The 24,531-nt window shown below is 32.0% G+C and overlaps 1 protein-coding gene and 1 long non-coding RNA gene across 2 annotated transcripts in view; one reads left to right on the forward strand and one right to left on the reverse strand.

Annotated features, from left to right (window-relative positions):
- Positions 1-24,531, forward strand: part of CFAP47 (cilia and flagella associated protein 47) — a 443,615-nt gene that overhangs the window by 102,132 nt on the left and 316,952 nt on the right. Inside the window, exons 22-25 of the mRNA XM_032286197.1 lie at positions 3,232-3,370; positions 15,720-15,814; positions 20,203-20,362; positions 22,253-22,448. Coding sequence (XP_032142088.1) covers positions 3,232-3,370; positions 15,720-15,814; positions 20,203-20,362; positions 22,253-22,448 — 590 coding nt within the window. The remainder of the gene's footprint in view (positions 1-3,231; positions 3,371-15,719; positions 15,815-20,202; positions 20,363-22,252; positions 22,449-24,531) is intronic.
- LOC116556812 overlaps positions 1-24,531 on the reverse strand; it is a 117,280-nt gene that overhangs the window by 75,178 nt on the left and 17,571 nt on the right. The gene's annotated exons all lie outside the window — the stretch shown is intronic.

Raw genomic sequence — 24,531 nt, forward strand, 5'->3', positions numbered from 1 at the left:
GGTGGCTTTGGGTTTTTTGTTTATCTTATAATATTTTTGAACAATTTCACTGCTTTTCTGCCTTGAATGAATTCAAAGATAGGCAAAACATGGCAAGCACCTTGCATCAGTTCTTCATGTAGCCCCAAAAACGTTGGGAGAGACAAATACAATAATTTCTGAATAAAGTCTGCCCTGTTTTATCAAAAACCAGGTACGTTTAAGTTCCTTGTAGATTCTGCATATTAAACCTTCATCAGATGGGTAGATTGCAAATATTTTCTCCCATTGTATAGGTTGCCTGTTCACTCTGATGCTAGTTTCTTTTGCTGTGCGGAAGCTCTTTAATTAGATCCCATTCGTCAATTTTGGCTTTTGTTGCAATTGCTTTTGGTGTTTTAGTCATGAAGTCCTTTCCAATGCCTATGTCCTGAATGGTATTGCCTAGGTTTTCTTCTAGGGTTTTTATGGTTTGGGGTTTTATATTTAAGTGTTTAATCTATCAAAGGATATGAACAGACACTTCTCAAAAGAAGACATTCATGTGGCCAGCAAACATATGAAAAAAAGTTCATTATCACTGGTCATTAGAGAAATGCAAATCAAAATCACAATGAGATACCATCTCATGCCAGTCAGAATAGTTATTATTAAAAAGTCAGGAAACAATAGATGCTGGTGAAGCTGTGGGGAAATATGAACACTTTTGCACTGTTGGTGGGAGTGTAAATTAGTTCAACCATTGAGGAAGACAGTGTGGCGATTCCTCAAGAATCTAGAACCAGAAATACCATTTGACCCAGCAATTCCATTACTGGGCATATACCCAAAGGATTATAAACCTTTCTACTATAAAGACACATGCACACGTATGTTTATTGCAGCACTACTAACAATAGCAAAGACTTGGAACCAGCCCAAATGTCCATGAATGATAGACTGTGTAAAGGAAATGTGGCACATATATGCCATAGAATACTATGCAGCCATAAAAAAGAATGAGATCATGCCCTTTTCAGGGACCTGGATGAAACTGGAAGCCATCATCCTCAGCAAACTAACACAGAAGCAGAAAAGCAAACACCACATGTTCTCACTCATAAGTGGGGGTTGAATGATGAGAACACATGGACACGGGGAGGGAAACATCACACACTGGGGCTTGTTGGTGGGTAGAGAGCAAGTAGAGGGAGAGCATTGGGACAAATACCTAATGCATGTGGGGATTAACACCTAGATGACGGGATGACAGATGCAGCAAACCACCATGGCACATGTATACCTATGTAACAAACCTGCACATTCTGCACATGTATGCCAGAACTTAAAGCAAAATAAAAAATTTAATTTAATAAAAAAAAATTAAAAATCAGGTATCAGGGTCTTATACTGGGAAAGGAAGGCTGCTAGCCTCAAGATAACTGCTGAGTCAGAGGGAGTGGAATAAGGGCAAGTGAAAGTGCCACCGAGCTTTCCTGCTGTTTTTAAGTTGTCTTTTTTTTTGATTCAGTGTTCACTTGATTGCAGTAAACTTTTGACGTTTTTCCAGTTCTGACAACATGGTTCCTGACAGTTTTTGTGTGTTTTTGATGTTTCTGTGGGGCCATGGACATTTGTAGCTGCCTGTTTACCATTTGGCTGAAACCAACCTTTTTAGTTTTGATAAAACCCCAGACATGCAGATCGACTCTTTCTTTCTGATGCAGACTCTGTGTTTTCATCAAGACTGGACCACATATTCTTTTTTTTCGAAATGAAGGGCTCGCACTATATAATTGCAAATATATTTTATAGCTCTGACTGTTCATTGCCTAGGTGCCGATATTGTCAGTCCATTTTGAGTTTTGAATCCAGATGTATAAAAATCAGAGCCAAGGCATTTGCTTTAACTTTTTAAAAAATTGTGCATACGCTAAAAGTCTCTTTCTGATATATGAATATTAACAAATGTGTACAATTGTGCAAAAAATACCAAAATCAATATAGAGAACGGTTGCATCACTTTCTGTACTTTTTTCTTGTGTGTATTACTATAGGCTATGAAGGGTAGTAGGTGGATGAAAGGGAACTGTGGGTGGTTAATGAGTACAAAAAACATTGTTAAAAAGAATGAATAAGACCTAGTATTCAATCTCTCCTCCAACTCCTGTCCTTGGGAAACACTAATCTGAATTTGACCCCATAATTTTGCCTTTTATAAAATGCCATATAAGTGAAATCATAAGGTATTCATAAGGTAATCATGAGGTTTTCAGTCTGACTTCTCTCACTTAGCATAGTACCTTTGAAATTCATCCACATTATTGTATGCAACAGTAGTTCATTCTTTCTATTGTTGAAAAGCAAGTTTGTTATTCATTCACCATTTGGAGGGCATTTGGATTATTTTCAGTTTTTGGCAATAATAAATAAGTTGTATGAATAAGTTTCACTTCTGTTGGGTAAACACCTAAATTTGGGAGCCCTGAGCTTTATGTGAAAACTTTCCAATAATGAAGTTACTTTGTTTTTCAAAGTAACTATAAAATTTTGCATTCTCATGAGCAATGTATAAATGTTTTAGGTGTTCACATGTTATTTTTGTTTAAGCAATTCTGATAGGTGTGAAGTGATATCTCATATGGTTTCAATTTGCATTTTGTTAATATGAAGCATCTTTCCATGTGCTAATATATTATTTGTATAACTTCTTTTCTGAAGTATCTTTTCAAATTTTTTACAAACTTTTTCATTAGTTCATTTTAGAAAATTGAACTTTGGGTATTCTTTATGTATTTTGGATAAAGATAGATTTTTTTGTGAGAAAAATGTCTTTTGACTTACAGCTTTATTTTCTTAATAATGTCTTTTAAAATAACAGATTAAACAATTGATGCTGTACAATTTAATTGCTTTTAAATAGATGATCTAATAGATGATTGCTATTACATTTAGGAATCTTCGCTTTCCCAAGGATTACAAGGATTTTTTTTTTCTATAATTTCTTCCTAAATATTTACTGCTTTGGATTTTATATTTAAAATCTGGTTCATTTTGAATGAATAAGAATTATTCAAAATTTATTTGTATTTTTTAGAATCATTTTTGAATTAATTAAAAATGAATCATCTTGTTTTAAAAAATGTAATGTAATGTCACAAGATAATTTTATTTTTTAAAAGTGCTTTTAAAAACTGTCGTTTGGCTAAATAAATAGTGTCCTATATTTCTCAAAGCAAAAATTAACAAGTATAATGTATTTTTTTCTATCAGGTCGCAGTAGTTGAATTTGCCATTCAAGTTCGGATTAATTTCTTTCAGTCTTCAAAGCTCTACACTAAATATTTATCTAGTGCCCCTTCGGATCCAATAACAGTACCACTTATCCGACCATGTTGTGTTCAAGCTATTGGTATGTAATATAAAATAATTAATTGGTGTTGGTAGGCCAAAGATTTACACTTACATGTCTAAAAGATTTTTAAAAAGAATATGATATTTATTTTTCATAAATAGAAATATTAGAAAACAAAATGTGGATAGGATTCCTTTGTGTGTCACTTAAATTGTGCCTATGAGATTTGAATGTTCATAAGCAGCACAGATACACTCTCTGGTAAGTAACTTGCTAAAATATGAGAATAGAATTAAAATCAGGCCAATTTAGTAGTTTATTGTGTGGTAAATTTTTAAATAACTAAGGCAAAAATATAAATTATTGTAATACTACAAAATATATTTGATATAAAATAAAACAAGAATTATGTTCAAGAACATATCTCTATTCCAAAGGGATGGATTACTAAAAGACTAAGTACATGAAAAGAAGAAGTGTTTTACAAATTTGAAAGTTTGGCTGAATATTTATCTACTCATTTTCTTCAAATATTAAAAAATAAAAAGTGATGTACTCTGCAAATTACATTTTTCAAGTTGGCCTTGCTTTCAATCATATGTGTGTATTTTTCATGAAAAGAAGTCTATTTTTGTTTTTATAGTTCTCATATTAAGTTAAATTGTCATTTATTATAAAATAGTAGGTAGCATCCTATCAGTTAATAATTGCATTTGGCAACTAGTAAGAGAGGTCTCACTAAAATAGCATGAACGTGATAAAAAATAGTTCACTCTGATTTAAAATCCAGAATTAGGAATTCCAAAGCTGATATGGAGGCTCAATGAAGTTAAAGTTTTTCTTTGTCTTAAGAATTTCTTTTTGAAAGTAATTATAATCTAATATTCCTTCTTGAATTAGGTAGATAAGCTTTCAAAACATTTACTTGTTTGAAAATTAAAAATTAAGAAGCATTGTTAAAGAAAATTGGAAAATGTAGAAACAAAAATATCTGAAATTCAAATATTTGAAGTTCTTAATATTTTGTTATCTTTTTTTGCTTTATACATTGCTTTTGTTAATTTATTGTTAAATATGCTTGTGATCTTACTGCTTATGCTAAGTTGAAACTAGCTCTGTTTCATTTTATTTTTTAATTTTTAATTTTTGGGAGTACATAGGTGTATATTTTTATGGGGCACATGAGATGTTTTGATACTGGCATGCAACGGGTAATAATCACATCATGGAATATGGGGTATCTATCCTATCAAACATTTATTCTTTGTATTACAAACAATTCAGTGATACTCTTAGTTATTTTTAAGTGTACAATTAAATTATTATTCACTATAGTCACCCTGTTGTGCTAGCTAATACTAAGTCTTATTCTTACTAATTATGTTTTTGAACCCATTAACTATACCCTTATCCTCCCCCTCATCCACCTACTACCCTTCACAGCCTATAGTAACCATCCTTCTACTCTCTGTCTCCATGAGCTGTATCGTTTTCATGTGTAGATCCTACAAATAAGTAAGAACATGTGATATTTGTCTTTCTGTGCTTGGCTTATTTTGTTTAATATAATGACCTCCAGTTCCATTTATATTGTTGCTGATGACAGGATCTCATTCTTTTTATGGATGAATAGTACTCCATTGTATATATGTACCACAGTTTCTTTGTCCAGTAATCTGTTGATAGACCCTTAGGTTGCTCCCTAATTTGGCTGTTGTGAACAGTGCTGCAACAAACATGGGAGTGCAGATATCTCTTTGATATACTGATCTCCTTTCTTTTGGGTATATGCCCGACAGTGGGATTGCTGGATAATATGCTAGCCTATTTTTATGTTTTTTAAAGGAATCTTCAAACTTTTCTCCATAGTGGTTCTACTAATTTATAATCCCATCAACCAACAGTGTACAAGAGTTCCCTTTCCTCTATTTGTTATTGCCAGCATTTGTAATTGCCTGTCTTTTAGGTAAAAGCCACCTTAACTAGGGTGAGATAATCTCTCATGTAGTTTTGATTTGCATTTCACTGATGATCAATGATGTTGAGCACATTTTCATATGTCTGTTTGCCATTTGTATGTTTTCTTCTGAGAAATGTCTATTCTTTTGCTCAATTTTAAATTGGATTATTAGATTTTTTCTCATAGAGTTGTTTAAGGTTCTTACATATTCTGGTTATTAACCCATTTGAAGTTTGAAGTTTCTTCAAACAAATAAAAATAAAGCTAGCGTATGATCCAGCAATCCCACTGCTGGGCATATACCCAAGACAAAGGAAATCAGTATATCAAAGAGATGTCTGCACTCCCATGTTTGTTGCAGCACTGTTCATCACAGTCAAATTAGGAAGCAGCCTAAGGTTCCATCAACAGATTACTGGATAAAGAACATGTGGTACAGATACACCCTTGTCAGATGGGTAGTTTGCAAATATTTTATCCCATTTGGATATTGTCTCTTCACTTTTTGGATTGTTTACTTTGCTGTGCAAAAGCTTTTCAACTTGATGTGATATCATTTGTCCATTTTTGCTTTGGTTGCCTGTGCTTATGAGTTATTAATCAAGAAATTTTTGCCTGGACCAATGTCCTGGAGAGTTTCCACAAATGTTTCCTTGTAGAAGTTTCATAGTTTGAGGTATTGGATTTAAGCCTTTAATTAATTTTGATTTAACTTTTGTATTTGGTGAGAGATGGTAGTCTAGTTTCATTCTTCTGAATATGGATATCCAGTTTTCCTGTACCACTTACTGAAGAGAGTCTTTTCCCCATTGTGTTTTCTTGACTTTTTTGTTGAAAATGAGTTCACAGTAGGTGTGTGGATTTGTTTCTGATCTGTCTATTTCATTCCATTTATCTCTGTGTCTTTTTTCTGACAGTATCATGCTGTTTTGATTATTATAGCTGGGTAGTATCATTTCAAGTCAGGTAATATTATACCTCTAGTTTTGAACTTTTGCCTAAGATAGTTTTGGTTATTCTGGATCTTTTGTGGTTCCATGTAAATTTTAGGATTGTTTTTTCAATTTCTGTGAGGAATGTCATTGGTATTTTGATGGGGATTACATTGAATCTGTAGATTGCTTTGGGTAATATGGATAATTTTACAATAGTGATTATTCCAAACTGAGAACATGAAATATCATCACATTTTTTGGCACCCTCTTCAATTTCTTTCATTAGTGTTTTATAATTTTCATTGTAGTGATCTTTCACTTCTTTGATTAATTTCTAGGTATTTAATTTTATTTATGACCATTGCAAATGGAATTACTTTTAAAATTGCTTTTGCATATTGTTCGCCTTTGGCATATAGAAATCTACTGGTTTTTCTGTTCATTTTGTATCTTGTAACTCTACTGAATTAGTCATTTACAGTATTTTTTGGTGTAGTCTTTAGGTTTTTCCAAATACAAGATAATATTGCTCTGCAAACAAAGTTAATTTTACTTCTTCCTTTCCGATTTGTATGCCTTTATTTCTTTCTCTTGTTTGATTACTCTGGCGAGAATTTCCAATACTATGTTGAATAAGAGTGGAGAAAGTGAGCATCCTTGTCATATTTCATATCTTAGAGGAAGACTTTCAGTTTGATACTAGCTGTGGGTCTGTCAAATATGACTTTTATTATGTTGAGGTATTCTCCCTCTATCCCCTTGTTTTTTGAGGGCTTTTATCGTGAAAGGATGTTGAATTTTATCAAATGTTCTTTCAGCATTAATGGAAATTATCACATGGTTTTTGTCTTTCATTCTTTTGATATGATATATCAGATTGATTGATGTACATATATTGTCTCATCCTCATCCTTGCATCCCAGGGATAAATCCCACTTGATCATAATGAATGATCATTTTAATGTATTGCTGAATTTGACTTGCTAGTATTTTGATGAGGATTTTTACATCAATATTCAATATCAATATCAGTGATATTGGCCTGTTCTATTTTTTTTTTTTTTGATGTGTCATTGTCTGGTTTTGATATCAGAGGAATACTGGCCTCATATCTAACTTGGAAGTATTCCATTGTCTTCTATTTTTAAGAATAGTTTGAGGGGGATTGGTGTTAGTTCTTCTTTAAATGTTTGGTAAAATACAACACTGATGATACCAGGTTTTCTTTACTAAGAGACTTTTTATTATGTCGTGAATCTCATTACTTGTTATTTGTCTGTTCAGGTTTGAAATTTCCCCCTGGTTCAATCTTGGTTCATTGTATGTGTATAGGAATTTATCAACTTCCCCTAGATTTTCCAATTTATTGATATATAGTTGCTCATAGTAGCACTCATGACCCTTTGAATTTCTGCAGTATCAGTTTTAATAAGTCTTTTTTAAAATCTCTGATTTTATTTATTTGGATCGTCTCTCTCTCTCTCTTTTTTTTTTTTTTTTAGTTAGTCTGGCTAAAGATTTGTCAATTTTGTTTAACTCTTTTAAAAAACAACTTTTTTGTTTAATTGATCTTCCATTCTCTCTTTATTCCATTTTTTTTTTTCAAATTTCCGCTCTGATCTTATTTCTTTTTGGATTTTCTGTTTGGGAGATCTCTGCAGCCTCGAATTAGAGGCTGTGCGATGCCAGCACTCACTTAGCTCCCCCAGCTGGTGACTTATTAGGTCAGGTGCCTCCCCAGAACACTGACTCTGGGCCCAGTTCAGCCACCAGGACTCACCTAGGAATTGCAGTCCCTATGGGCTAGACTGACTTTCAATTTTATCTAGGGTTCCACAGAACTTTTTTGAGGTGGTGAGGCTTGTGGAAACTCAAGACTACCGGGATCAGTGACTCACATCTGTCTGGGGCTGGTTTAAACACTCTCTCCATGAGTAGATGTCAGCTGTGTTTGGTTTAGTTTCACTTGCTGCTCTAACGAGGCAGTACCATACTGCCACTGCTGGGGTATATGGAACGGGTCATGTCAGTGATTCATGACTGTTTTACCTACTTCTTCAGTGCCTCTTTCAGGGTTATGAAGTTGAAACCAGGTACTGTTAGTGCTCACTTGATTTTCGATTCTTATTTAGTTGCTTTTTTTGTGTAGATACTTGTTTAAATGGTGACCTTGCAGGGAGGACAATTGGTGGAGTATTCTGTTTAAACATTTTGCTGCACCCGTTCTCTCTCTGTTTAATCTTAATAGAAAGTTTTACTTGGATATTGTAGTTCCTTATTAATTATTTAAATTAACCCTGATAGCTATTGCAAAAAATTTCATCCTGTAAGTGCCTCTTCTAGGTGACCTAAACATGATTATAAGCATTTAGGTTGTTTCTTCCTTTTACCTTCTTGTTAATATAAATATTGTGATAGCAAAAATTTTTTGTATAAAACTTTTTTCTTAGAATTTTTTGGAGAGATTCTCAAAATGGATTTTATTATTTCTAAAGCACATACATGTTAAACGTTCTTGATGAATTTTGCCATAGAACATTTCTAAAGGGTTGTATGATTTTACTTCCTGCCTGGTGTAAACTCTTATTAATGTTGACCTAAAGAAATTGGATAACTTGTCTGGCAATTTTGATTCACACCTACAATCCTAGTACTTTGGGAGGCTGAGGCTAGAGGGTCCATTGAAGCTAGAAATTCGAGACCAACCTGGGTAGCGTAGTGAAACCCTGTCTCTAAATTAAAAAAAAAAAAAAAAGTATGTGAATGTGATGATGCACTTCTGTAGACCCAGCTACTCAGGAGGCTGGGGCATGAGTATCCCTTGACTGTAGTAGTGAGCAATGATCCTGCCACTGCACTCTACCCTGGGTAACAAAGTAAGATGCTGTCTATAGAAAAAAAAAAAGAAAGACAGAAAATAATTAATCTTTCTATGTGATTAAAAACACATTATTTCAATTTTCAGTTTGATTGCTCATGAAGATAAAAATTTCCTATCTTTGCTTTTAATTATATATTTTTATGTAACTTGTCTGTGCATATACTTCACTGGTAAGTGAAGTACCTTTGCTTTTTAAGTTTTCATATTTGTCTGATAGATTTGGGTAAGCTCTTTATATTGTATTTATATTTAATGTGAATGTTTTCCAAGATTTGTTATTTGCCTTTAGTGTTACTCATTTTCCGATAGATCTCTTTGTTAACTTTATGGAAAATCTCTCTTGTCCAAGGCATCGAGCATTGCTTGAAAATTTAGAATGTCTTCTTCAACTAGAGGATTGGTAAATATGTAATGCTTTATTAGATATTTTTTACTTCCACAAAATATATATGTAATGCATTAGCAGATATTTTTGTACTTCCACAAAGATTAGAGATGTAAAATCAAATGTACTTGTATTATGTAACTTAACTAAAACCAAAGTTCACTAATGATTCAAATGATACAAGAAAAATTAGGCAACGATGTAGCATTACTTCTTCATCTGACAAGATGGGATCTGTCAGACATACCTCCAAATTGTTCTTTTCTTCCTCCCTGGGATTCCTTTTAGTTTTGAATTAACAGATAAAACTTTAAAATTTTTATTGTGTATATTTAAGATGTACAACATGATGTTTTGATATACGTATACATAGGAAATGATTTCTATAGTCAATCAAATTAACATATCCATCATCTCCATCATCCCACACAGTTACGTTTTTTTGGTGGCAAAATTACTTAAAATCTGTTCTCTTAGGAAATTTCCAGTACATAATATAATTAACATTAGTCCTCATGCTGTTTATTAGGTCATTTTGTATGACATTTATATAAACCTTGTTCCCAAAGAATGCCATTTTTGTTTTATGCTCCTTAATTTTGTACTCTTAATAGTTACATAGATATGAAACACCTATATGATAAATTTCCACTCTTTGCCAGCCATGCTCCATAAATTCTTAAATTCTATGTATTTTTGATAGGCTATCTAGACAGATATGTCAAAGGCCTTTTTCTTATAAGTCTCCTGGTTAACACCATTTCAATGTTAACAAAAAAGTCTGATCAAGTCCATCATTCCCTTGGCCATTACCAAAAGAGAATGATTCTCAAGACTGCTATCTCTTTATTTCAAAATTCCCTGTATTCATATTAAAATTAAAATAGGGCAAACAAGGGTTATAACCCAGAATTGCAATCTATTCTTCTTATTCTTACAGTTTATCCTATACCACAGAGGCAGCAATTTTCCTCATAATTTATTTAATGAATACACTATTTAGTGACAAGCATTTTTCCTCACCTGCAACTTTAACCCACTTCTCCATTTTGCTAGTATAATCATACTTTAAATTTCAATTAAAATTTTATTCAGAGTTTTAATTATTATAACAGTATACTGTTCATTGCCAAGCCAAGTAGTGTATTATGCATGGTTATTTTATTTCCTTTCCATTTTTTTTTTCTTGGAGATGATAATTGCTTGATTGTCTTTGAATATTTTACTAAATTCTCCAGTTTCACAAAGCTCTGTAATATGCTTGTCAGGACAGTTTTCCACATATGCTAACCTGTCAGATAATATGCCATTTCTATTTATTTTCTTGATACATTGCTCTGGAGCACATCAAAGTCTTGTTGCAGTATGAGCTAGATCACTGCTTTCTTTGCAAGATGCAGAACTTTTGTGTGAGATTTGTCTACTGTATTTATGGAAACTCTTTTAGATTCTTAGATTTCCTGTTTTTTTTTGATTTGCTTCATAGTTTTGGTACATTATATTTTTCTGGGGCTTCCTAACAAAGATTGTTTTGAATGACATTTATATAAATCTTGTTCCCAAAGAATGACATTTTTGTTTGATGGTCCTTATTTTTGTAGTCTTAATAGTTACATAGATATGAAATGCCCATATGATAAATTTCTATTCTTTGCCAACCATGCTCCATAAATTAATAATTTTAATGTAGTTTTGATAAGCTAGCTAGGCAGGTATGTCAAAAGCCTTCTTCTTATAAGTCAACTGGTGAATACCATTTCAATGTTAACAACAAATGTGATCAAGCTCATCATGAACTCCAAGGAAGTTAATTTTTTGGAAAATTTTAATGTCTGATGTATCATTTTTCCTTCCACATTTGAATGATCTCATAATTTGATAAAGATAGAATTTAATATTGGAATAATTTTTCTTCCAAATTTTGAAACTCTGATCATTACCTTCTGTCTTCTCTTGTTGTATTTAGAAATCTGCTATTTTTCTTCTACATCCATTATATGCTACTCAGTGTTTCCTTTTTGAAGCTTTTAGAAACTTCTTTTTTCTCTTGGTACTCCATTATTTTATACTGATGACTTTCATGTGAATCTCTTTTCGTATATATGTATATATATGATTGTATATGTTGTATATACATTAATATATATTTAGAAGGTACAAATGCAGATTTCTTACATGCATATATTGCATAGTAAGTCTGGGCTTTAAGGGTATCCATCATCCAAATAGTGAGCATTATAGCCAATAGGTAAGGTTTCAACCCTCGCCGTCTCACACCATCCCACCTTTTGTAGTCTCCAATGTCTATTACTCCATGGGGTATGTCCATGTGTATCCATTTTTTACCTCTCACTTATAAGTAAGAACATGCAGTATTTGACTCTCTGTTTCTGAGTTATTGCATTGAGGATAATGGCTTCCACTTACATCCATGTTGCTTCAAAATACATGATTTCATTCTTGTTATGGCTAAGTACTATTCCATGGTGTGCATGTGTGTGTGTGTGTGTGTGTGTGTGCACGTGTGAGTGTGTATCACATTTTCTTTATCCAATATTCTGCTGATGGACACTTAGGTTTATTCCATATCTCTGCTATTGTGCATAGTGCTGCAATAAACATATGAGTGCAGGTATCTTTCTGATTCCATGATTTCGTTCTTTTTGGGTTTATGCCTAGTAATTGGATAGCTAGATCAAATGGTAGTGCAATTTTTAGTTCTTCTGGAAATCTCCACACTATTTCCATAAATGTTGTACTAATTTATATTTCCACTAAAAGCATATAAGTTTTTCCTTTTTTCCACAGCCTCACTAACATCTGTTGTTTTTTGGTTTTTAATAATAGCCTTTCTGACTCATGTAAGATAGTATCTCATTGTGGTTTTAATTTGCACTTTGCTGATTATTAGTGATGTTGAAATGTTTTTCATGTTTGTTGGCTGCATGTTTGTTTCTTTTGAGAAGTTTCTGTTCATGTCCTTTGCCCAATTTTTAATGAGTTATTCTTTTTTTCTTGATTTAAATTCCTTATAGATTCTGGATATTAGTCCTTTGTCAGATACATAGTTTGCAAATATTTTCTCCCATTTTGTATATTGTCTATTTACTCTTTTTATTGTTTATTTTGCTATGCAGAGGCTTTGTAGTTTAAATAAGTCCCATTTGCCCATTTTTTTGTTGTTGTTGTTTTTGCTTTTGAGGACGTGGTCATGAATTCTTTGCCAAGATCAGTGTCCAGAAGAGCTTTTTCTGTGTTTTCTAGTAGGATCCTTATAGTTTACAGTTTTATATTTAGGTCTTTAATCCATTGTTAATTAATATTTGTATATAGTGAGAGGTATGGGTCCAGTTTCATTATTCTGATATGAATTTTAGGATTGTTTTTTCTAATGCTGTGAAAAATGACATTGCTACTTTGATAGAAATTATGTTGAATCTCTAGATTGCTTTGGGCAGTATGACCATTTAATGATATCGATTCTTCTAATCCATGAGCATTAAATATTTTGCCATTAGTTGTGTCATCTATGATTTCCTTCATCAGTGTTTTGTAGTTCTCTTTATATAAATCTTTCATTTCCTTGGTTAGTATTTTATTTATTTTTTAAGCTATTGTAAATGAGATTGCTGTCATGATTTTATCCTCAGCTAGATTATTGTTTGTATATAGAAACATTACTGATTTCCATATGTTAATTTTGTGTGCTGAATCTTTACTGAATTCATTTATGAAATCTCAGAGTTTTTTGATAGAGTCTTTACAAATTATCAGATGTAAGATTATATCAGTGAGCAGAGGGATAGTTTGACTCCCTCTTATTCAGTTTGGATGCCATTTGTTTGTTTATTTCTCTTGCTTCATTGCTCTGGTGAGGACTCCAGTATTACATGGAGCAAGAGTGTGAAAGTTGCCATTCTTGTCTTGTTCCAGTTCTTACAGGAAATAGTTTTGGGAGGATTGGTACAATTCTTTGCATGTTTGGTAGAATTCAGCTATGAATTCTCTGGTCCTGGGCTCTTTTGGGTGGTAGATTTTTTAAATTACTGATCCAATCTCATTACTTATTGTGGGTCGATTCAGGAGTTTTATTTCTTCCTGGTTCAATATTAGGAGGTTGTATGTTTCCAGAAATTTGTCTAGTTCCTCTAGATTTTCTTATTTGTGAGTGTATAGTTGTTCATAACAGTCTTTGGTGATCTTCTGCATTTCTGTCATATTAGTTGTCTGTTTTCATTTCTGATTGTGTCTATTTGAATCTTCTCTCTTCTTTGTTAGTCTAGCTAGTATAATAGCTTGTGCATTTTTTAAACACTTTCTGAGAACCAGCTTTTCTTTTTGTTACTCATTTGTGTTGTTTCTTGGTCTCTATTTCATTTAGCTCTGCTCTGATTCTTATTTCTTTTTTTCTGCTAATTTTGGCTTTGCTTTTTTTTTCTTGCTTTCCTGGTTCTTTACGGCGTGACATTAGATTGTTAATTTGTGAATTTTTCTTCTTTTTTAATGTAGTCACTTAATGCTGAAAACTTCCCTCTCAGCACTGCTTTTGCCATATCCCACAGGTTTTGATTTTTACCGTTGTGTTACATTTTTGTGGTCTTTCAAATGGGGAACTCATGTCATTTAGTTCTATAAAACATTCATAAATTATTTCCTTGAAAATTTTCTATCATCGTTTTCTATATTCTCAGATTACTATAGGTTGGATTTTATACTTTATGGATTATGTCATATATATCTATACACATGCATATATATTTATTTATTTATATATTATCTTAGGCAGTCTCTCTTATTGCCATTTTTCTCATCTTTTTATTGTATTTCCCAGGATATTTTTCTTACTTGACTTTTCTGAATCTTAAAATATTATTTTGGCAGTTTTAAACTACTGAGAATTCTTAGTGTTTATTAATTATTTCTTTGTTTATAGCCTGTTATTATTGGAAAATAATACCTTTAATTTCTAATTATAACATGATTTCATTGACTTTTTTCTGTTGACTACATTTTCACTGAATTATTTATTCCTTCATGTCTCTCTCTTTTATGTTGAATAGTTCTTTAATATATATTCACCCTTGCCTGTTCACTCATGTTTATTAATGCCTCTCAAAAAGCTGGCTTTATCGTTAAATATTATATCATTTTCTGGCAGTCAGGATATTAATGAATGTTTTAATTTTAGAAGGTGTGTCTGCTATGTTAGTCTGTCATCTTTAATCTTAGGTGGTTTGTTTCTTTAGAAAATGATTCTACAAAAATTTGTGATGGGTAGAGTATAACTTATTTGTTTAAATGAAATAAGGCTCTCTAAATGATCAAGTAATATGCCAATACAATGCTTTGTTTTTAAAGATATAGTCAACATATTTTCACTGGTTATTCCTAGTTGCCAGGTTGTAAATGCGAAGGCAATATTACATGTGCCACTTTTTATATATCTGCTGTAACATTGTCTCTTTTAGGGTTTGGTTTTGGGAGTAGCACAATGATTAACACTATCTACAACTTTCTCCTATCCCATATGTTCTGACCTCCTGTCAAATCATCCATTAATTCCAGTGGCATAATAAAAACACATGTAAGATAGATACATTTTTAGGATCAGAAAATGTTTTTATTATATTTCCTTATTTTTTCAAAAGCTTGTGATACCCTTTAGCTTTCATTAAGAATTATGAATGTTTTAGAGGTAAGTTTCAAGAAGTATAGGTTTTTTCCAGTAGACTATAACATCTTGTCTAATGCAATGAGTAGTTTTACAGATACCCCTTTTATTAATCTTCCATGGAATAGTCATTTACTCCCAGAGTTTTCTTGTTTTATCTAGGAAATGTTACATGCTATGCCAGCTATATATTTTCTCTATTCCAGTAAATTTTTCTTGTGTATTTCTGTTTACTTCTGTGTTGTTCAAACTCTAGTGTGGAGATCATTTTAGCTCTGTTTACTTTTTTCTTAGCTTAGTATCATCTTTTTTTATTATCTCAAGGATAAGTTTCCTATTTTGCTTATAATTCATTACCATTAAAAAACTCCACAAAATGGAACTTTGTTAACTTGATACATCAAGATATTATAGAAATGTTTTTAAATGTTATTTTATTTTCTGGTTGGGAATATAAAAATATATAGAAACAAGTCTTATTTTATTATTGTTTAATGTTTTAAAGTATACTAAGAAGTACCTATGAGCTTATATCTGTTGACACTTTATCAGTATATTTATGTTCCTCTTACAGCATTACAGTCACCATTGAAATTATCTAGTACTAAGCTTGTATTGGAAATCCCTTTACATGAGATGAATCTTAATAAAAACATCACAAAAACTCGGGTATGTATAAAGAAGCGATGCGGTTTACGACTCTTCATGATTAATTTGATTATTCATAAGCATGAGTGATATGAACCATTCCCTATGATTAATTTCTCCCCAATCATTTATTCTATTTGGAGGAAGAATATTGGCATTTTTAGAAAACTTACATATAAAATTTCTCAGGAGTAATTTTCAAAGTATACAAATATGTATACAGCTATTTATAAATACATATATGCATATAATAAAAATATTAAAATAATTTTAATATAATTTATCCTATTCTCCTTATACAAATGGAAACTATGATTTAAATTAATATGAAATATATTCCATAGATAAACAAAAATGTAGTGGGAGGCAATAATAAATCTGAAAAAATATCCAAGTATGTAATAAAGTAGTTTCTATATTGTTACTATTTTTTTCTTAAAGGATATCTCTGCCTCTCTTCTAATTAGAGAGGAAAACAGAGAGACATGCATAAAAAAAGCAGCTCAGGACACATTATAGAATTTTATATTTGCACTGCCCCTTTTTGTCTTATATATTGTTATACCTGTAACCAATTTTGAATCTTTATATCATTCAAGAAAATTTATGTGGAGAGAATATTTAGCATTACATTCATAAAAAATAGCAGAGTACTATATAAAATTATAGTTAGAGATCAATAAAGGATCTACTGAAATTAAAATGTTACTGTTTAGAGTATGAAAAGTCAAGAAAATTTCTACTTCGAATAGAACTTCAAGGATACAAAAGACCTTATATGTGGGGCTAGAAAGGCAACTTCAATTAACTGAATTTAATGGATTTCAGATAAAAAACTATCCCTTCATAAATGTGAGATTATTTTGTATCATTGAAATTTTATTCAATCCATGTAAGAAAAGAAGATCTAGACACCAATAGCATTCTCTCTTTTGAGGGAAAAGTGGTACATTGGCCCCATGGAGAAAAAGAAATGTGACTCTGATCTTCTACTTAAACTTCCAGTGAATGATATTTGCAGTCATAATATATAAGATATATGATACAGAGAAGACTCAATATGTTTATGGAAGGTTAAGTTGACAGAAGGGTTAAGGATGTTGGAAAAAAAATAAAACTCATTTTACATAGTGGGTAATTAAAGGGTGTTGTCTAAAGTAGAAAGAGAGAGGAAAAAAAGCAAGAGGTATATATATTTTGCTTAAACTTACCAACTGACTAATGTAAGAATTAAAAAAGAATAAATATCCAAAAATGGGAAGTGGAGCAAGGAGTATAGGTAGTGCCAATGAGCTGAATCTTCACCTTTCCTAGTAGGCAGTCAAAAGACAATGTCTAAAGCTGATAAACCATAAAATAGCCATGCAGCAGGCAGATAATGGCTCCAAAGATACTTAAGTATTCATCTCTAAAATTTGTGAATATATGACCTTATATCACAAAAGATACTTTGCTGATGTAATTATGGTGAGGGACTCAGAGAAGGGGAGATTTTCCTGAATTATCTAGGTGACCCCAATCTAATGAGTGGTTAAAAGCAGAGAACCTTTTCTAACTGTGCTCAGAGGGAGATGTGACAACAGAAGGGTCAGAGTAATGCAGTGTTCAACATAGAGGAAGAAGGCCACCGACTGAGGAATGCGCCTGGCCTCTAGAAACTAGAAAAGGCAATGAAAGGGCTCTTTCCTAGAACCTTCAGAAAGGAACGCACTTCCTGCTAACGTGTTGACCTTAGCCAAATGATATTTGTGTTGAAACTTTAATCTATAGAACTGTGATACATAATAATAAATTTGTGTTTTCTTAAGTCCCTATGTTTGTGGTAATCTGTTATGGCAGCAATAAAAAACTAACATAAGCCATATTGGCATCACATTTAGATTAAAGCTATTCTAGATAAAAATTTGAATCATAATTGGCTAAAATTGGTTGCTTCTGGGAAGCAGAACTTTTGATGAGGAGGAGTTTAGTGGGACAACTGCTTTAAATCAAGTATTTTGAACTTTTTGTGTAAGCTGCATACATATATCATTTTGACAAAAATTTAAAGAAAAAAATAACACTAAACATACTGAACAAATTAACCAACGTTTCTCTGTAGGTAACTGTATCAGTTCCATTCTCAGAATTATAAGCTATAGAAGGTAGACAGCATTTTGGCAGTGTAATAACTTTTCCTCATTTTAAAATGACAAAAATTAGCTTAAAATGGCTGGTATGATTATGTGCTCACTTTCTGTATTAAAACATGTTGTTTTCTTTAGAATGTCGAAATTGCCTTTTTATAGTTAGGATATACCAATATTAGAGCTAAATAGATGCTTAGGTAATTCAAGGCTTGGGAATAAATTGGACTCATTGTTTATCTTATGTATTTTAAATCAATCATGCTTTAGAGAGAAATGAAGTATATATTTTGTTGTGGTGATAATTGTATGGCTCCTTCTGTACTCTTCAAATATTTGAAGAGTAAAGTTGATGAACAAACCTGGTTGATAGTTTTATTTTAATAGCAGTTAACATTAGAAAGATGAGTCTGCCTGCAAGTCAGGCCCATAATGTTCAGATTTACTAAAATGTTTCAAAGATAGTGCAGAGAATTTCTGATAGCTTTCACCCAACATTACCTAATGTCACCTTACACAACCATAGAGGTTTTTTTTTTTTAAATGAGAAATTAATGTTGGCTTATTATTAACTAAACAATAGACTCTATTCAGAATTAAATGGTTTTTCACTAATGTCCATTTACCATCTCAGGGCCCAGCCAGGATAGTACATTGCATTTAGTCTTATCCAACCTGTGATAGGATTGCAATCTTGTTTATTTTTTAATGACCTGCTGCTTTTAAAGAGTATTTGTCTAGCATTTTTTGAAAATGTCTTTTAATTTGAGATTGTCTGGTGTTTTTCACCTGACTAGACTGAGTTTTTATTTTCCATGGGTTTTGAAGAAGAATGTTACCGAGGTGAAATAATTTGTGATAAAAGAATACATGATATGAAAATGACTAATTACTGGTGATATCTGCTAGGTTTCTCCACTGTGGAGTTACTATTTTTCACTTTCCATACTCTATTCTTTGGAAGTGTGTGATCAATTTCAGCCTACAATCAAATGGTAGAAGGTTAAGCTCTACTTTCTGGAGGGGAATATTTACATATATTACTCAGAAATTTTCTTTAAAAAAGATTATTTCCACTATGTATTTATGTTATTACATAATATATCAGTATAAACACACATATATTTGTTTTTATACTTTCAGTTATAATTTAACACTATTTATTTTGTTGCTAAAAGTGTTTCTGCTTTGGCCATTATAAGCTCGTTTACACTGGTCCTTTGACAGGCTCCCATCCTTGTGATTTTTAAGTATTTTCTTATTTACTGGCACTATCAAATGTTCCAGGCTCATCTTTTATTTTACTTGCTCCAGTTCTAAAATCAACGTTTCTCCAAAATCCCCTAGTACTTTTTATTGTAGAATTTAGAAACCAAGATCTAAGTATCGTGTATACAAGTTGCTACTGCAGTGTCACAGGTTCTAGGCCCTTTCAACAAATAGGAAATGTGTGTATATAGGTTAATCCCTACATACACGTATACCTATAATTATCTATATATGTGTCTCTCTATCTATCCATATATCCATCTAACACCAGTTCAGATTGATATCTCTAATCTAGCACCACAGTGTCGATTCCCATCTTTCTCTCTTATTCATTTTTGACTTATTTCTCTGACAATGAGAAATCTGCCTCTCATTTTTTACTTTTTATTTACTGATTTTTTAATCCTAATTTCAAGTAAAGAAGTTTCAGAGTTTCTAACGTGTAGCCTATTAAAATTGCTGACACGTTTATCACCTAGAGTACATTATTCATACACAATTCTTATAGTCTTTAGCCTTGTAGCTTTCAGTTAAAAACATAGTTTTTCAAAGTTATTAAGGTCAGTTTCTCCCCACCCCTAACTACATTCAGTGAGGTTATTACTAAGGTCAATTTCTCCATACCCCAACTACATTCAGTGAGGTTATTTCACACATTTGTAATACAGTGCATCAACATTCCAAGATGGATTACAGACTGTGATGCACTGTATTACAGCTGGGTTGATTGTTTTTGATTTACATACATTTAAGTTCGCCCTTTTTAGTATACAAAAGTTTTGGGTTTTGAAAAATGCATGGAATAGTGTATCTACCCCTTCATTGCCATAGAAAATATTTTCATCGGATTAAAAACCGCTTTGTTTCTCTAATATCATTTTGAAGCATTTTATCTATGATTAATCATTTGAATTTATATATAGGCTCATCAAATTGAGATGTAATACAATTAAATTTTATATTACCTGCTATAATTTTTGACATTTTTAAAAATCTTTTTGTGTGTGTGAGCAGAATCTTGTTTTACATAATATTACCGAACGCCATGTGACATGGACTTTGGATATTAATAATACTGGCAACCTTTTCAAAGATGGCACATTCAACTTCAGTGCATTAAAGGGGCTTCTACAACCGCAGGAAAAGTACAATGTTTCCATAAATTTCAGTCCAAGTAAGATCTTTTCTCCTATATTTGCAGTTATACTTTCAATTTATCCTTCATATATGAGATTGTTTTATTATGTAGTCAGAAATTTAGATTATTTTTTCCTTTTAATTTGAATAATTATAAATAATGCAATTTTATTGATCTCATTTTTGAATGTTACATTATTTAATTGACAAAGTTGGTATATATTCAAGGTGTACAATGTGAGGATTTGATTTTTGTATACATTGTGTAATGACTGCCACAATCAAATTACTTAACATATCCATTATCACCCATGTTGTATATTAGATCCCCAGAAACTTGTTCATCTTATACCTGAAAGTTTGTGCCCTTTGATCAACATCTCCCCATTTCCCCCACTCCCAAGCCCCTAGAAGACAATATCCTGCACTCTGCTTTCATGAGTTTGAACTTTTAGATTCCTCATGGGTGAGATTATACGGTAATTGTCTTTCTGTGTCTGGCTTATTTTATTTATAATAATGTCCTCTAGGTTCAACCATTTTTTTTTTTTTTTGCTAAGGGCAGGATTTTCTTCCTTTGTATGAATGAATAGCATTCTATTGTGTATACACACATCACAATTTATTTATCCACTCATCCATCAATGGACACTTCCATAATTTGGCCATTTTGAATAATGCTGCAATAAACATGGGTGTACAGATATCGGAGATACTGATTTTATTTCCTTTGAAATTACTGGATCATATGATAGTTCTATTTTTAATTTTTTGAGGAACATTCTCAAAATTCTGCTTATCACATTCAGTCACTATAGTACAATGCAATCTGTTTTTCATTTTATTAGACTTATAAAATACCCAAATTCTGAGGACACTGTTTTACACATGTGGTAATCTAGATAAAATACCCACAACTGGCTCAGTTATCAGTAGAAATTCAGGCAGGGTAAGAATCTATTATAGCTTTTAAGCTTATTAGAGAGTTCATTGAGCAGTGTGTTCTGTCTCTCAATAATATTCTATTAGCACTGTGCTGCAATAACTTGATATTCTACTATATCTATTAGCATGGCATTGTATAATCATTTTAGTTTTGTGTGTGAGAAACATCTCATAGCATATTATGATTAGTAGGTTTAAAAATGTTCAAATTTTTTATTACCTCTTTTTAAATTTTTGAAAATATGATATAAATTATCAACTTTTCTTTGCTTTCTGAGATTTGTTTTGTAAAAATAATTAAGTTTCATTATGTAGCTCTCTAGTTTCTTCTCTGTTTCTGCCATATTCTGGTTTGAAAGAAATAGCACAAAGGCTATTCCAGTTAAACCTACCATCCGTATTTCTGTTCAGAACTTCTCCTTTATGTCCCTGTCAACATTTATACTCAGATAAAATGGACTGGACTGGTCAATCTAGAAGGAAATAAGAAACATTTTCATTTGACTTTTCATTCAATATGGGACTGGGCCATAGCAGTCAAATCTATGGTTTCCTTTATTAGGCTCCCAATCTTACTGTTTTGTTGTTGTTGTTGTTGTTGGAGACAGAGTCTTGCCCTGTCACCCAGGTTAGAGTGCAATGGCACGATCTCAGCCCACTGCAACCTCTGCTTCCTGGGTTTAAACGATTCTTTTGCCTCAGCCTCCCAAGTAGCTGGGACTAGAGGTGCGCACTACCATGCTTGGCTAATTTCTCCATTTCTAGTCAAGCTGCATTTTAAAATACTTTTCTTTCAACAGCACTTCATTACATGTCCTACGTTCTCCAGCAAGCTAAATCTAATTTCTGGGTAATTTATTCTGCACCATTAAATAGTTGTAACATCATAGTACATTTTGAAATTTAGTAATGTTTCGGCTATGTAAATGTTTTTGTGTGTTTTAACTAATTTTAAATACCCTTAAAATTTGTTTTTCATTAGAACATCCTGGAAAATACACAGCAGATATTCCTATGCTTTTAAATGATATTCCAGTTTGCTATAGAATATTATCTCTTACTGGAGAAGTAAAATCACCAAAGTTATTGTTTGACCCTCCATTTATATTTTTCACTCCTGTTCCTTTGAATATAACAACTGTGATGGATGTCAAAATTTTACCTCAAAACTATTTCAGGTAAATACTTAATGTGAATTTACCACATCTTCTTTATATGCTTTTTTTGTTTGTGTCTCTGTTATGTAAGAGTTATAAATAATGTCTGACCTATTTCTATAGTTGGAAAGAACTATTAAAATATTTAACAAAAAAACCCTCTAATTATCTCACAGCCATTGAATTTTCCTGTATATATATATATACACATATATATATATATTTTTTCTTTGCTGTGTCTCTCTTCATGGTGTAATAAGCAAGCTTGAAAATTCAATATAGGTCAGGCACGATGGCTCACATCTGTAATCTCAGCCCTTTGGGAGGCCGAGGTGGGCAGATCATGAGGTCAGGAGATTGAGACGATCCTGACCACGGTGAAACCCCGTCTCTACTAAAATACAAAAAATTAGTTGCGTGTGGTGGTGTGCCTGTAGTTTTAGCTACTTGGGAGGCCAAGGCAGGGGAATTGCTTGGACCCAGGAGACGGAGGTTGCAGTGAGCTGAGATCGCGCCTGGCGACATAACAAGACTCCGTCTCCAAAAAAAAAAAAAAAAATCTATATATTAGTTTTCTATTGCTATGTGAAAAATTATCACAAATGTAATGCCTTAAATCATGCATTTGATGTCTCAAACAACATGAATTTGTTTATTATCTTGCAGTTTCTCTGACTCAGTAGTCCAGCTGGCTTAGCTGTATCCTCTGCTGAGTGTCTTAATAAGCAGAAGTCAAGGTGTTGGCTGGAGTGGCACTTTCACTTGAGGCTCAATCTTCCTCCAACCTCTCAAGTTGTTGACAGAATTAATTTCATGGTCCTTATAGATCTAAAGCATCATTTATTGACTAGGGACACACTCAGTCCACCCTCAAGTCCTAGCCATGTGGTCACATCCTCACAACATAGTATACAACTAATTCAAGGCCAAAAGTATACCATCTATCAGACTTCGCTGCCTCTGACTTTCAAACCCTTTTTTATGATCTCAACTAATTGTGTCAGAACCATCCATGATAATCTCTCTCTTGTTTTATTCAAAGTCAATTAATCAGAGACCTTAATTATACCTGAAAGGTCCCTATACATATCTATGTATATATACATATATTTATATATATACATTAATATATATATAATGAATGTATGTATATACATATATATACATTATATACATACATATATTTATATATATACATATATTTATATATGTGTGTGTATTGTGAGAGGCTATGTTGTTTGTTGTGGAATGTTTAGCAGCGTCCATAGCCTCTACCCAATAGCAATCCTCCCCTTGATGTGACAAAAAATATATATCTCCACACATTGCTACATGGCTCCTGGGGAACAAAATCACTCTCAGTTGAGAAGCACCAAAGTGAAATGATAGGAAGAGATATAACAGCATAACCAAAATAAAGCTGGGTAGCAGTATTAATTTCAAATGCAATAAACTTTAATAGGTAAAGTATATTTTTAAGATGTAAAAGTAATCAAATAATTGTAAAAGATTAAATTCACCTGGAAGCCAACAGAATTCTAAAATTCTATGCATAATTAAAATTGTCTTAAAATATGTAACTTCCAAATTTAAATTGGGAAAATTTGACTAGTCCTTCATACCTCTAGGATATTAAAACATGTATCAGAAGTGTTGATGAGTCCAGAGACAAGATATTTGAACAATATTTGTAATAAGCTTCATTCATTCAACATGTAAAAATTGCACCTTTCAATTAGAGAATACACATTTTTAATCAATCATGAGACATTTATAAAAATTGACAATGTATGATTCTATAGTTATAAGTCAAGTCTCAAAATTTTTTAAAGAGCTGACATAATATAGACTACATTCTCCAAAAATAAATATAATAAATTAAAAGTCAGTAAAGATAACAAGATCAACCATGAGTTAGAAAATGTTAAAAAAAATTCTACAGAGAGTGAAAGAAGAAATCATACTGAATTTCACAAATAAATAATAATTAAAATACTAGATTCCAAATCTTTAAAACATTCACTGAGAGTCATGAATGTATAATACAATCAAGTACTGTAAACACCATCTGGACATTAGAGCTGAAAACTAAACTTAAAACAGC

Source organism: Sapajus apella, unplaced genomic scaffold (assembly GCF_009761245.1).
Source record: "Sapajus apella isolate SASKATOON/1434 unplaced genomic scaffold, GSC_monkey_1.0 scaffold17, whole genome shotgun sequence".
NCBI classification, from domain to species: Eukaryota; Metazoa; Chordata; class Mammalia; order Primates; family Cebidae; genus Sapajus; species Sapajus apella.